At 41.1% G+C, this 15,508-nt stretch overlaps 1 protein-coding gene across 2 annotated transcripts in view; it reads left to right on the forward strand.

The window, feature by feature from the left end:
- The window catches only part of LOC109921402 (focal adhesion kinase 1-like), a 106,992-nt gene that overhangs the window by 10,430 nt on the left and 81,054 nt on the right, over positions 1 to 15,508 (forward strand). For both annotated transcript variants that reach the window (XM_048595915.1, XM_048595914.1), the window contains exon 2: positions 10,502 to 10,722. In XM_048595915.1, the coding sequence (XP_048451872.1) occupies positions 10,502 to 10,722 (221 nt within the window). The remainder of the gene's footprint in view (positions 1 to 10,501; positions 10,723 to 15,508) is intronic.

A 15,508-nucleotide genomic window follows, 5' to 3' on the forward strand; every position in this document is an offset into this window, starting at 1 on the left:
GTAAAGTTAAAGCACATTGGATTGAGGTTAGTGTAGTGACATAGAGGACTGGTTGGCACACAGGAAACAAAGATTATGAATAGACTGGTCATTTTCCGAGTGGCAGCCAATGACTAAGGGGTACCGCAAGAATCAGCGCTAGGACCCAAGCTATTGGCTATATGTATGATTTAGATGAGGGAAGTAAATGTAATATTTCCAGATCTGCTGACGATGCAAAACTGGATGGGAGGGTGCACTGTGAAGAGAATGCAGCGGTGCTTCACTATGATTTGGATAAGTCAGAGAGAGAGTCATACAACACGAAAACAGGCCCTGCTGGATAAGTTGGGTCTGTGGACAAATGCATTGCAAATCAAGTATAATGTGGATAAATGTGAGCCTACCACTTTGGTAGGAAGGCAGATTATTATCCAAATGGTGATAGATTAGGAAAGGGGGACATGGGTACAGTTGCAATGTTTAAAATACATTTGGATAAGTACCATTAATGGGAAAGGTTTGGAGGCATATGGGCCAGGAGCAGGCAGGTAGGGCTAGTTTAATTGAGAATTATGTTCGGCATGGGTGGTTGGACTGAAGGGTCTGTTGCCTTACTGTATGACTCTATGTAATGAGATTTGGATGTCCTTGTAGACCAGTTGCTGAAATTAAGCATACAGGTGTAACAGGTGGTGAAGAAGGCAGATGATATTTTGGCCTTCGTAATGAGAGGATTTGAATACAGAGCTGCAATTTAATAAGACCTTAGCAGGACCACACCTGATGTATTGTGTGCAGTTTGGGTCTCCTCATCAGATGAAGAATGTTCTGGCAATGGAGAGAATGCAGCAAAGGTTTAGCAGACTGATTATTTGGATGATAGGACTGACATAGGAAGAGAGACTGGATCAATTAGGACTATACTTACTGGAGCAAATGAGTGGGATCGACAAACCTACAAAATTCTAACAGGACTAGAAAGGATAAACACAGCAAGAATGTTCCTGATGATCAGGGAGTCCAGAATGAGGGGGTCACAATCTAAGGATATGATGTAGCCTTTTAGGACTCCGATCAAGAGCAATTTCTTCACCCAGGGATTTATAAGCATGTGGAATTCTCTGCCACAGATAGCAGTTGAGACCAAATCATTGACTGTTTCATTAAGGAGTTAAATATATTTCTTATGGCTAAAGGGAAGAAAGCTGGAACAGTGTACAGAGTTAGATGATCAACCATGATCATTTTGAATGTCAGAGCACGCTTGAAGAGCTGAATGGCCTAATCCTGCTCCTATTTTCTATATTTCTAAGGCAGTTGGTGAGGATGACATCTAGAATCTACCTAGGGGGATATATAGGATTAAGTGAGTTGGCAAAAACTTGGCAGATGGAATGCAATATTAGAAAATGTAAACATTTTGGCAGGGTGAAAAAAGCAGTTCAAAATTATTTAAAAAGAGAAAGACGGTAGAAACAGAACGCAGGGATTTGGAAGTCTTCATGTGTAAATCTCAAAGCTAAGATACAGGTTTAGCAGGTAATAGAGAAGGCAAATGGAATGTTGTTCTTTATTTCAAAGTGATGGAGTATTAACGTAGGGAAATGTTGCTAAAACTAGTTAGACCACAGTTGGAATACCATGAACAGTCTAATGGACAGATATATTGGCAAATGGAGTCCCAGGTACGGAGGGACTGTCTCATGAGGAGAGGTTGAGTAAGTTGGGCCAGTTGAAGAGCTTTGGACTAGGGACATAATCTCAGAGTAAGTGGTCATCTTTTTAGGTTTCTTTCAGAGAATAGTGAACAAACGAAATTATTTACCACAGATGGCTGTTGGGGATGGGTCATTAAGTTTCGGCAAGGCTGAGATAAACAGATTTTTAATTAGGAAGAAATTGAAGGTTATAAGGAAAAGGCAGTGAAATGTAATCGAGGATTATCAAATCCACCAACGTCTCATCGAATGATTCGATGAGCTGAATGGCCTATGTCTTATGGTCTAAACATTATTTACAATACAGGGGTTGCATTTAAGTAAATGCTGGAACAAAGATCTGAGAGGCAGGGTGACAGGATTGGTGATTAAATCAGTTGATGAAAATGTATGGAATCTGGGGTTTATAAATAGAGGCAAGATTGATTGATCTTAGTCAGATAATAGGTTGGCACAACATTGTGGGCCGAAGGGCCTGTACTGTTCTATGTTCTATTGCAGAAGGCAAGAAATGGAGCTAAACCTTTTCTAAAACATTGTTTTTCCTCCAGCTGGGGTTTTATGTGCAATTTAGGCACTACACGTTGGCAAGAATGTGAATGTTTTCACAACAGGCAGAAAGCATTTGCTAGAATGGCTCCAGGGAGAGACTGCAGAAGCTTGGGTTAATCTCAAAGAAGTGAAGACAAACTGAATTTATTGATTGTTATTTAAAATCCTTCAGTGTTTAGATAGAATAGTTAAAAGGCATTTGTTTTCAGTCAGTAACCAGAGGGCATGGATTTAAACAATCAGTGAAAGATCCAGTGTGTGGAAAAACCTGTTTTTGTAACTCACATTTAAAATTTAGAATGCACTGCCTGACAGATTGATGGATCTGTTGGTATCCTTCAAAAGCAAGCTGGATGTACACTTGAAGGAGGATAAAAATTGCAGGGATATGGACAAGGAGAGGGAATCAACTTTTTGCTTTTTGAAAGAGCCAGTGTAGACTTGATGGTATGAATGACCTTTGATCTTGCACTATTCTGTGAATCTGAGGAAGAAAAAAAATTGTTGCATGATAATGATTTAGAATGTATTGCCTAAAAAGACAATGGAAGCAGATTCATTTGCAACTTTTGAAGGCGAAATCAGGTACTTGCAGGAGTAAAATTGCAGGAATGTTAGGAAAATAATCAGAGTTTGGATCAATTATATGGCTGTCTTTTGAGGTCTGGTGTAGGCACCATAGCCAAAAACCTGCGGTAAGATTCTAGATTCCAAAGAGTGATGCAATGCTGCATTCTTCACTTTCTATGTTATTTCTGAAAGATGTTTCCTGCAACCTATCTGGGCTCTGCAATTCATATGGAAATGCATAAATGTGTAGGATCAGTTCCCTGCATTCACTAGTGGCCATATTCTTATTTGCACAATTGTTGACCCATGCTTTTTGATACTGATTTGGAAGTTCTGCCATCTAATATGCTTTGTAATAAGCAAGAGTCTGTAATTACTATGCTTGTTTTCATATCTTAAATCCTACACGAAAACTTTTTGTGTACATGGTTAATGTTTGTACCTTCATAAACCTGAAAAAAAAGTCTATTGTATAAGAAAACTTTTTATGTCAGCACAAACAATTATGACAGCACAGAAAGGCTAATCGTACCAGCCTCCATCATTTTCTCTGGCAGTTCATTCCATACATGCACCAACCTCTGTGAAAAAGTTGCCCCTTAGGTCCCTTTTATACCTTTCCCCTCTCACCTTAAACCTACACGATCTAGTTTTTGTCTCCCCCCCCCGCCCAACCACCCCATGGAAAGGACCTTGCCTACTTACCCTATCCATGCCTCTCATGGTTTTATAAACCTCCATAAAGCCACCCCTCAGCCTCCGATGCCCCAGCCTAATCAACCTCTCCCTATAGCTCAAACCCTCCAAACCTGGCAACATCTCCTCGTAAATCTTTTCTGAACACTTCCAAGTTTCACAACATCCACCAGAATTGCATGCAGTACTCCAGAAGTGGCCTAACCAATGTCTTATACAGCTGCAACATGACCTCCCAACTCCTATACTCAATGCACTCACCAATAAAGGTAAGCATAACAACCGCCGCTTTCACTATCCTATCTAACTGTGACTCCATTTTCAAGCAACTATGAACCTTCACTCAAAGGTCACTTTGTTCAGCAACACTGCCCAGGACCTCACCATTAAGTGTATAAGTTCTGCCCTGATTTGCCTTTCCAAAAATGCAACACCTCACAGTTATATAAATTAATCTCTATCTGCCACTCCTCAGCACATTGGCCGATCTGATTTAGACCCCGTTGTATTCGGAGATAACCTTCTTCGCTGTCCACTAAACCTGCAATTTTAATGTTATCTGCAAACTTGCAAACCATACCTCTTATGTTTACATCCAAATCATTTATATAGCTGACAAAAAGCAGTAGACCCAGCAGCGATCCTTGTGGCACACCACTGGTCACAGGCCCACAGTCTGAAAAGCAACCCTCCACCACCACCCTGTCTTCGACCTTTAAGCCAGTTCTGTATCCAAATAGCTAGTTCTCCCTGTATTCCATGTGGTCAAATCTTGCTAACCAGTCTACCAGGAGGAACCTTGTTGAATGATTTGCTGAAGTCCGCATAGATCACATTCGCTACTCTGCCCTCATCACTTCCCTTTGTTACTTATACAAAAAACTCAAATCAAGTTAGTGAGACACGATTTTCCATGCACAGAACCATGTTGACTATCCCTAATCAGTCCTTGCCTTTCCAAATACATGTAAATCCTATTCCTCAGGATTCTCTCCAACAAGTTGCCCATAGTGATGTCAGGTTCACTGGTGTATAGTTCCCTGGCTTTTCCCAGTCTAACCAGGAACATTCCTTGTCACAATGGACATTTTGGCACTCTACACCAGCATCCCCCACGGCGATGGCATCAGCTTCAGTACTTGACACCAACAACTGCCAGTTTCCAAATTCCATACTACAACTCATCCGCTTCATCCTCAACCACACATTCTTCACCTTCTACAACCAGCCCTTCATCCAGACACATGGAATAGCCATGGGGACTAAATTTGCACCCCAATATGCCAACATTTTTATGCACAAGTTTGATCAAGACTTCTTTACTGCACAGGACCTGCAAGCAAAGCTGTACACCAGATATATCAATGATATTTCTTCCTTTGCACTCGCGGCAATACTCACTGAAACATCTACACAATTATATCAACGAGTTTCATCCCACCATCAGATTTACCATGGACTACTCTTCAGTATCAGTCTCATTCTTGGACACATATCTCCATCAAGGACACCGCAGTACCTCACTCTCTCACAAGCCCACAGGTAACCTCATGATGCTACACTTTTCTATGTTCTACCTGAAACATAGTAAAGAAGTCATTTCCTATGGACAAGCCCTGCATATACATATCTGCTCAGCTGAGGAGGAATGCGGCGGACATCTAAAGATGCTGAAAGATGCCCTCAAAAGAACAATGCTCAACTCATCGATCGCCAGTTCTGACATGCCACAGCGAAAAACTGCAATGACCTCATCAGAAGACAGACACAAGACATGACCGATAGGATACTCTTTGTCGTCCAGTACTTCTCTGGAACAGAGGAACCAAGCTATGTCCTTTGCAGCCTTCAACATGTCATCGATGATGACAAGCATCTTGCCAAGATCATCGCTATGCCTTCACTTCTCGCCTTCGAACAACCGCCAAACTTTAAACAGACCATTGTTCGCAGCAAACAATCCAGCCTTCCAGAGAACATCGACCACAACACCACACAACCCTGCCACGGCAACCTTTGCAAGACTTGTCAGATCATTGACATGGATGCTACCATCGCACGAGAACACCACGTACACTGCAGATACTCATGTGACTCGGCCAATATTGTCTACCTTATACTGTGTAGGCAAGGATGAGACCATGCAGATACTACGGCAACGGATGAATGGACACCATGCAGCAATTGCCAGACAGGATTGTTCCCTCCCAGTTGGGGAATACTTCAGTGGTCAAGGGCGTTTAGCCTCTGATCTTCGGATAAGCATCCTCCAAGTTGGCCTTTGAGATACACAACAATGCAGAATCACCAATACAGGAACTGATAGCCAAGTTCTGTACCCATGAAGACAGCCTCAGCCATGATCTGGGGTTCATGTTGCGCTACATGCAATCCTCACCACACTGCTCTATATCTGTAATATCTTCCTTATTGTTCTGTTTTGACACCAGCACCTTGATAACTTGTTATGATTGCTCTACCTTAATTAGTTTGTACAATTTTGGATTACTTGTTATATTGGTTAGACCCTTGGCATGTGACCCTTATACCTATCATGCTATTCCAATCGTTTGGTTTGTTTCCAACACCACCTTATTTTTAACTTTTTGTATTTATCTCTCTGCATCAAGTAATCGGAGTATAGGTCATCCCTTCACTTGCTATTGAACTGTTTATACTTTACTCACACCATTTGACATTTTTGATCACTTGCAGAGACTTCTTATTCAGCCTCTTGACACTCCACTCACACCATATGTATCTTCTGATCTCTCTACCTATAAATTGAATTGGGTGGGGCGGGGGGAGGGAACTCCATGAAGCATAATAGGCAATGGGAAACATAGCAGCAGGTTAACGTGTGGAGTGGATTCAACTGCATAGAAATGAATAAGAGAAATGAACAGCACAGTGGCTCAGTGGTTAGCACTGCTGCCTCACAGCACCAGGGACCCGGAGTCCAATTCCACCCTCTGGTGACTGTGTCTGTACGGAGTTTGCACATTCTCCCTGTGTCTGCGTGGGTTTTGTCCGGGTGCTCCAGTTTCCTCCCACAGTCCAAAGATGTGCAGGTTAGGTGGATTGGTCATGCTAAATTGACCATAGTGTTCAAGGATGTGTAGATTAGGCGGGTTTATAGGCGGATGGGTCTGGGTGGGATGCTGCAAGGGACGGTGAGGACTTGTTGGGCCAAAGGGCCTGTTTCCACATTGTAGGGATTCTATGATGATTCTATGATCTGATGATGAAGTACTCGGGAGAGGTTGCTAAAATTTCCAGCACACACAATCGGACAGAATGTTTGGAAAGGGTTCGGAATCAAACTTCAAGCACACTGGATAAACGAATGACAATGAGAAGCAGGACGGTCAATATATGACTGCAGCTATTGTAACTGAATGCATGCAGTATATGAAATCAGGTAAATGAACTTTTGGCACAGATTGAAATTGGCAGATATGATGTGATGGGTTTCACAGAGACGTGACTGCAAGGGGATCAGGAGTGGGAGCTAAATATCCAAGGATATACATCCTATTGAAAAGTCAGGCAGGTGGGGGTGGGGATCCTTATTAATAAGAAATGAAATTAAATCAATAGCAAGAAACAAAGTCAGATGATGTAAGTCTGTGTGGGTAGTTGAGGATCCACAAAAGTATTGAAAACCCAAATGGGAGTTATGTACAGGCCTCTAAACAGTAGTCAGGATTTGTGGCAGAACATACACCAGGGGATAGAAAAGGCATGTAAGAAAGGCAAGGTTACAGTGATCATGGGGGATTTCAATATGAAGTTGGTATGAAGAATATGAAGAAGGTTACCAGAAAGGCTAGTGCAGTATCAAACGTTAATGGTGAACAAAGAAGGCCCATCTTATGGGGCATGGAACTCTAGGCTTGCTGCTGAAATAAGGTACATCAAAGCCAATCTGCAGGGTAATCACAACCCTGATCAGATTATTTCTTGCTACTGTTTTTTTGTGTTGCTACTTGCAGCAGCAGCATGAGTTATATTGAAAAAGCGACAAAGAAGATTGATGAAGGCAGAACAGTGGACATTGTCTGTATGAACTTCAGCAATGCATTCAACAAAGTTCCATATGGTAGACTGGTTAGAAAGGTTAGCTCGCATGGAATCCAGGGAGAACTAGCCATTTGTATACAAAATTGACTTGAAGGTAGGAGACAGGGTGGTGATGAAAGGTTGTTTTTCAGACTGGAGGCTTGTGACCAGTGGTGTGCTGCAAGGATTGGTGCTGAATCCACTGCTTTTTATCATTTATATAAATTATTTGGATTTGAACATAGGAGGTATGGTTAGTAAGTTTGCATATGACACCAAAATTGATGATATAGTGGACAGTGAAAAAGATTATCTCCGATTTCAAGGGGACCTTGATCAGATGGAATGATTAACCAAGAAATGGCAGATGGAATTTAATTTACATTTTGGTAAAGCAAACAAGGGCAGGACTTACACACTTAATGGTAGGGCTCTGGGGAGTGTGGTCAAACAAAAAAACCTTGGGCTACAGGTTCATAGTTCCTTGAAAGTAGAGTCACAGGTAGACAGGGTGGTGAAGAAGGCGTTTGGTACCCTTGCCATAATTGGTCAGTGCATTGAGTATAGGAGTTGCGGTCATGTTGCGGCTGCAGAGGACATTGGGTAGGTCACTTTTGGAATACTGCATTCAATTCTGGTCTCCCTGCTATAAGAAAGATGTTGTTAAACTTGAAAGTGTTCAGAAAGGATTTACAAGGATGTTGCCGGGGTTGGAGGCTTTAAGCAAAAGCGAGAGGCTGAATAGACTGGGGTGTCAAAGGCTGAGGGGTGACCTTATAGAAGTTTATAAAATCGTGAGGGACACAGATAGTTGAATAGCCAAGTTCTTTTCCCCAGGGTAGGGGAGTCCAAAACTAGAGGGCATAGGTTTAACGTGAGAGGGGAAAGATTGAAAAAGGGGCCGAGGGGTAACTTTTTCACTCAAAGGGTGGTGCATATATGGATCAAGCTGCCTTAGGAGGTAGTGGAGGTAGGTACAATTACAACCCTTACAAGGCATCTGGATGCGTACATGAATAGGAAGGATTTGGAAGGATATGGACCAAATACTGGTAAATGGGACTACATTAATTTAGGATATCTGGTTGGCATAGATGAGTTGGGCTGAAGGGTTTGTTTTTGTGCTGTAAGGTGCTGTGACTCTATGATTGTATGAGTGTTGTCCACAATGAGCAGGATGTTGCTGTCAATCCTCAAAGGTGACCTATCATACATTGTGGAATGCAGTAAATTAATTTCTGCCGGTGTGATGCTAGATATGACAGCTGTACATCCCAAAGACTGGTGGATTGTATCAAACAACATTATAATTGCAAACTTGCAGCAGATGAGGTACTTGCCATTCCCAAGCATCATGTGTTTGCAGAACTCAAACCACAATATCCAACATTAGATATGCTTCTATGTTTGGACAATGCTTGGTGATTAATTCAGTACATTCCAATGATTATTCTGGCAACTAATTTAGGCTTGTTACTCAAGCTTGCAGTGTGGCACTCTAGCATATACTGGAATCTACGTGCAACAGAACTGTTCTTTGCAGACTGAAAGAGCATGTAAATACATTGTGTCTGTTTTAATTCAACAAAATGGGTCACAGTGATTCTCTGGTTCGTTTATTATATCTCATCAGTGCCTTGACCAGTTTGAGTCAACCTGTCAGGTTCAAAATTTGCATAGCTGGTCAGTTAACTGTCAGTTATCATTCAGCTGGTACATTGCCATCATCAGTGTTTCTATGAATCAGACTCACTTGCCAAACAATCAGCACTCTCTTCTCATACAGTTTAAATGTTTCCATTTCCATTCATATTTCTTGACGAAAACTTCAACATCATAAATCTTTGCTTAGTAATCTCAAAAATAAAACGGGAGTTATCCCAGACGTCATAGCCAATATTTACGCTAAACCACAAGAACTGCAGTTGCTGAAGATCTGAAATTAAGACAGAAAATGCTTGCAGCACTCAAATGGTATAGTGTGAAGGACAAAGAGAAGAAAGTAAAAATAGGAATGCTTTTATTTTGTTATTCAGGGTGATCTAAAGGCTAAGCAGTCAATCACATAACTGTTATATCACATGGCTGCTGTAATTGCCTACATTATAGACACTTGCAGATAGCAAAGTCCCACAGAATGCAGTACTAAATGACCAGATAATCTATTTTTAGTGGGGTGAGGTAATAAATTTGTTTGGGACATTGAGACCGTGCTGCTTTACTTTGACTAATGTTAAGAATTTTCTTATGAACCCCTGAGAGACCATATGGAACCTTGCTTTTACATCTCATCTGAAAGACAACACTCTCCGTACTGCACTGGACTTAAGTTATGCATTGAAGTCTCTACATTGGGATTTGAATCTACAACTGAATTAGTTGAAACTGCCAACAATGAGACAATCATCGATAGGTTATACAGTAAAGCACCAAAGAAACTAAAATAAAAATAAAGAACTGTGGTTGCTGGAGATCTGACATAAAAACAGAAAATGCTGGAGAAACCTAGCAGGTCTGACAGCGTCCGAGGAGAGAGAAAAATGAATTCATGTTTCAAATTCCCAGTTGACTTTTCTTTGGAACTCCTGAGTTTCTGCAGTACTTTCTGTTTTTACATTAGATAAATCAAATTTTTTTTGGCTCTAATTTCTAAATTCTAAATGAATTGTCATTTTGGTTTTGGTTCATTTTGTTACAACTCAACAATTGACACTAAGATTTGTGTGAAATAATTATACAATGGGATGTTTGTGAAGATGATGAGCAGTCAGGAACACTGTTTGATATTCAGCCTTTACTCTTACTTACACTTTCACATTTTGTTCCAACACTTAGTATGATTTTGATTTTTCTTCATGTCAAGATATGTGTTTACTTAGCTATAGATGTTTGTTTCTAACTTTTAATTTCTATCTCCATAGAATATGACCGACACATAGCATCCCGTAGAAGCATGGCAGCTGCTTACCTTGATCCGAACTTGAATCACACAGCAGGTTCAGGAGCCAAGTCCCGTTTGAGTATGGAACGATCTCCTGGTGCCATGGAACGAGTGCTGAAGGTCTTCCATTATTTTGAGAGCAATAATGAGCCCTCGACTTGGGTCATGAACATCAGGCATGGTGATGCCACTGATGTCCGGGTGAGTTAGTACTCTTATTGAACTAAAATTTGTTGGAACACTTTCCAATGATGATAGATATGAAAGGTTTTGATCTTAGATTACTACTGAAAATTGGGAAAGATGTTGAGCTGAAATATTAATGATATCTTTTTTAAAAAATCAGCTAAGCATATTCCTGTTAGTTTCATCAATCTCATATTGCTTATCTTTTTTAAAATTTTTTATTTAGATTTAGTGAATAGTTGTTGTAATGTGCTTGGTGACAGATGACAAATGATGCATATGCACTAAACATTTATTTGCATATTGTCAGGACTAATTTAGGTAGTGCACTGGAAATCAAGCCCCAATATTCCTGTAGTTGTCACAAGTGTGAAGATTTAATCAAGCTAGTCATGGTCCCCAATTTACCTGACTGAACTTGGGTTAAAAGAAAACACTCACCAGGTTTCTTGACTTAACAAGAAAATAATTGTTTATTGTAAACAAATTGCCCTTAACCAATTGCAATTTGAAATGCTAGGTTATGACTCTGCAACCTAAAGCTCTATACTTTTTAAATTACCCTCTTCACAAGCATATATAGACAATGACAGATGCAACATGTATACCAATAGTGGAAAATGAAAAGCATTGATCAGGGAATATTGTTCAATAACACCAGTCTGGACCGCAGGACTCAATGAGTTGCTTTTCTTGCTTTCAATTCCTTGTTAGTTCTTTGCTGTTGTCACGTGGGCTTTGTGATACTCTCTTTCTTTCTCTGTTTGAAAATTTGACCTACAACGGAAGCTATTCATCTGAGATGATTTTGTCAAGTCTTAAAACAAGGTTTTTCTGAGGTGACAGGATTCTTGGGGATGGTTACAGGAAATGACCCTGCCGTGCAATGGAACATAGAAGAGGTGGAGTGGTACATTTTAGAGCAGGCAGCTAATTCAGTGACTGCTGGACCAATGTGTTGAGGGACCAGCGAGAGAACAGACTATCTTAGGCTGGCTACCATGCAATGAGAAGGAATAATTGATAATGCGGTTGTGAGAGATCCCTTGGGATCATAATATGATAGAATTCTTCATCAAGTTGAAGAATAAGGTAGTTGATTCTGAGACTAGGTTCCTGAATGTTCCAGGAAACCATGATGGTATGAGGTGTGAGTTAGTTGTAATGGATTGGGAAATGTTATTGAAAGGAAAGACAGTGAATAGGTAATGACAAGTATTGAAAGAGCTAATGAATGAACTACAAAAATTGTTTGTTTATTTCTGTCTGGTGCAGGAGTCCAAAGAGAACTGTGGCCAAACCATGGCTTTCAAGGGAAATTAGGGATAGTATTTGATGCAGAAAAAGGAAGCAGGCAAATTGGCAAGAAAAAAAACAACAGACCCAAAGATTGGAAATGGTTTTGAAGTCAGCAACGGAGGACCAGGGATTGATCAAAAGGGGGAAAATAGAGTATGAGAGTAAGCTTGTTAGAAACATATGAACTGCCTGTAAAAGTTGCCTTAAGTATGTGAAAAGAAAAGGATTGATGAAAACTAATGTAGGTTCCTTAGAATTGGAAATGGAGGAATTTCTAATGGGATCAAAGAAATGACTGAGAAACTAAATTCATACCTAGCTTCTGTCTTCACAAAGGAAGACACAAATAACGTACCAGAAATGATGGAGAACACAGGGTTTAGTGAGAAGGAGCAACTAGAGCAAATCTATATGAGTAGGGAAATGGTGTTGGAGAAATTGAAGGGATTTAAGGTCATTAAATCTCCCGGGCCTGATAATCTACATCCCAGAGTACTTAAGGAAGTGAGAAATAGTGGATGCATTGGTGGTCATCTTCCAAGGACTTCTATGCAACAGTTCCTACAGATTGGACGGTAGCTATGTAACCCCACAACTTTAAAAGAGAGGTAAAGAGAAAACAGAATTATAGACCAGTGAGTCTGACATCAGCAGTGTGGAAGATACTAGAGTCCTCTATAAAAGATTTTACACCAGAGCACTTAGAAAACAGCGGTAGAATCCGACACAGTCAGCATGGATTTACAAAAAGGGAAACTTTGCTTGACAGATCTACTGAAATTCTTTGAGGATGTAACTTGTAGAGGTAATCAGGGAGAGCCAGTGATATGGTTTATTCGGACTTCCATAAGGGTTTCAACAGAGTCCCATATAAGAAATTAACGTGTAAAATTAAAGCGCATGGGAATGGGAGTAATATATTGAGATGGATAGAAAATTGTTTCCTGTCTGTTAAGCAAAGGGCAGGAATAAATACCTCTTTTTCTGAATAGCAGGCAGTGACTAGTAGGGTACTGCAGAAATTGGGATTAGGACTTCAGCTATTCACAGACCTTCAGACCCCATTTAGCTGGTTGTGAGTGGTACACATCAACCACTATGTCCTCTTCCACTGGATACAGCTGCAATAGTGGCTACTGCTCCTGAGGCTGCAGAGATGTCAACCCTGTAATTGAACTGGCAGTTGTAGAGTCATGCAGCATGGAAACGGACCCTTTGTTTCAACTAGTCCATGCCGACCATATTCCCAAACTAAACTAGTCCCACCTGCCTGCATTTGGCCCATATCCCTCCAAACCTTTCCTACACATGTGCTTATCGAGTGTCTTTTAAACATTGTAACTTTTAAACATTGTAAATCTATCACTTCCTCTGTAAGTTCATTCCACGCATGAACCGTGCTCTGTGTAAAAAAAAAAGCCCCTTGCGTACCTTCCAAATCTTTCCCTTCTCACCTTAAAAATTTGCCCCTTAGTTTTGAACTGCCCCACCTTAAGGAAAAGACCTTTGCTATTTACCTTATCTATGCCTCTCATGATTTTATAAACCTCTATAAGGTTACCCCTCAATCTCCCATACTCCAGTGAAAAAAGTCCCAACCTATCCAGCCTCTTCTTACAACTCAAACCCTCCATTCCTGGCAATATCCTTGTAAATCTATTCTGAACCCAAACCAGTTTCATAACATCCTCCCTAAAGCAGGGCAACTAGAACTGCATACAATACTCCAGAAGAGGCCTCACCAATACCCTGTACAACCTCAACATGGTGTCCCAACTCCGATATTCAAATGTCTGAGCAATGAAGGAAATGTGCTAAACGCCTCAACACCCTGTCTACCTGTGATGCAAATTTCAAAGAATAATGTGCCCGAACCCCTAGGTCTCTCTGTTCTACAACACTATCCAGGGCTTTACCATTAATTGTATACACCCTGCCCTTGTTTGATTTACCAAAATGCAATACCTCACATTTATCTAAATTAAACTCCATCTGCCACTCCGCAGCCCAGTTCCACCTGCTCCAGAGTCAATGCCTTCATCCCAGGAATCAGCCGAGTTAAACTTCACTGCAGTGCTTCTTTTGTAATTATAACCTTTCTTAAATAATGAGACCAAAATTATACAGTACTCAAGATGTATACCCATGCTCTTGTGGCACAGTTGTACTGTCCCTACCCCTGAACCAGGAGGCCTGGGTTCAAGTCCCATTTGCCCCAGTAGCTAAAGATGTTTGGGCTTAGGACACTACCATGGGACCTCTTGCAGAGATGCCCCGGAGCTGACATGACTGATTTCCAATAACCATGTCCATCATCTTATGTGCCAGGTATGCCTCCAATCAGTGGAGAGTTTGCTCCCTGATTCCTGTTGATTTCAGTTTTGCTAGGACTCCTTAATGTCACATTCGATTGAATCCACCTCTGATGTCAAAGGCTGTCACTGTTACCTCACCTCTGGAATTCAGCTCTTTGTCCATGTTTGAAATAAGGCTGTGATCAGGTCAGGCGCTGAGTGGCCTTGGCGGAACCCAAATTGGGTGTTAATAAGCAGGTTATTGCTGAGCAGGTGCTGCTTGATGACACCTTCCATCACTTTACTGATTGAGAGCTGACTGATGGAGTGTTATTGGCTGGGTTGGATTTGTCCTGCTTTTTGTATATAGGACATACCTGGCACTCTTCCACATTGTAGGGCAGATGCCAGTGTTGTAACTATACTGGAAGAGATTGGCTAGGGGATCGGCAAATCTGGAGCACAAGTCTTCACTATTATTGCCAGAACGTCGTCAGGGCCCATAGCCTTTGCACTTTCCAGTGCTTCCAACACTTTTTGATATCATGTGGAATGAATGGAATTGGCTGAAGACTGGCATCTGTGACGCTGGGAACCACTGGAGGAGGCCGAGATGGATCATCCACTTGGCACTTCTGGCTGATGATTACTGTGAATGTTTCAGCCTAATCTTTTACACTGATTTGTGGAGCTGTTTAATCATTGAGGATGGGAATATTTGTGGAGCCTCCTCTTTCAGTAATTTGTTTATTTGTCCACCGTTATTCACAACTGGATGTGGAGATCTGTAGAGCTGAGATTTTATCCATTGGTTTTGAGATTGCTTTGCTCTACCTATCATTTGCTGCCTATGTTTCTCGGTATATAAGTAGTCCTGTTTGGTGGCTTCACTGGGTTAGAGTCATAGAGTCCCATGGCAAGGAGACAGGCCCTTCGGCTCAAACTGTTCCATGCTGGCCAAAATATCCCCATGCTTAACCCCATTTCCCTGCACTTGGCCCATTTCCTTTTAAACCTTTCCTATCTATGTATTAGTCTGAATGCATTTTAAATGTTGTAAATGTACCGCCTCAAAAACTTCCGCTGGCAGCTCATTCCATATGCATACCACCCCCTGTGTTAAAAAAAAAGTTGCCCTTAGGTTCACATGTATTCTTTCCTCCCTTAAACTGATGCCCTCTAGTCCTCAATTCCCCAACCCTGGGTAA

The sequence above is a fragment of the Rhincodon typus genome, chromosome 4 (assembly GCF_021869965.1).
Source record: "Rhincodon typus isolate 14 chromosome 4, sRhiTyp1.1, whole genome shotgun sequence".
Lineage (NCBI taxonomy): Eukaryota > Metazoa > Chordata > Chondrichthyes > Orectolobiformes > Rhincodontidae > Rhincodon > Rhincodon typus.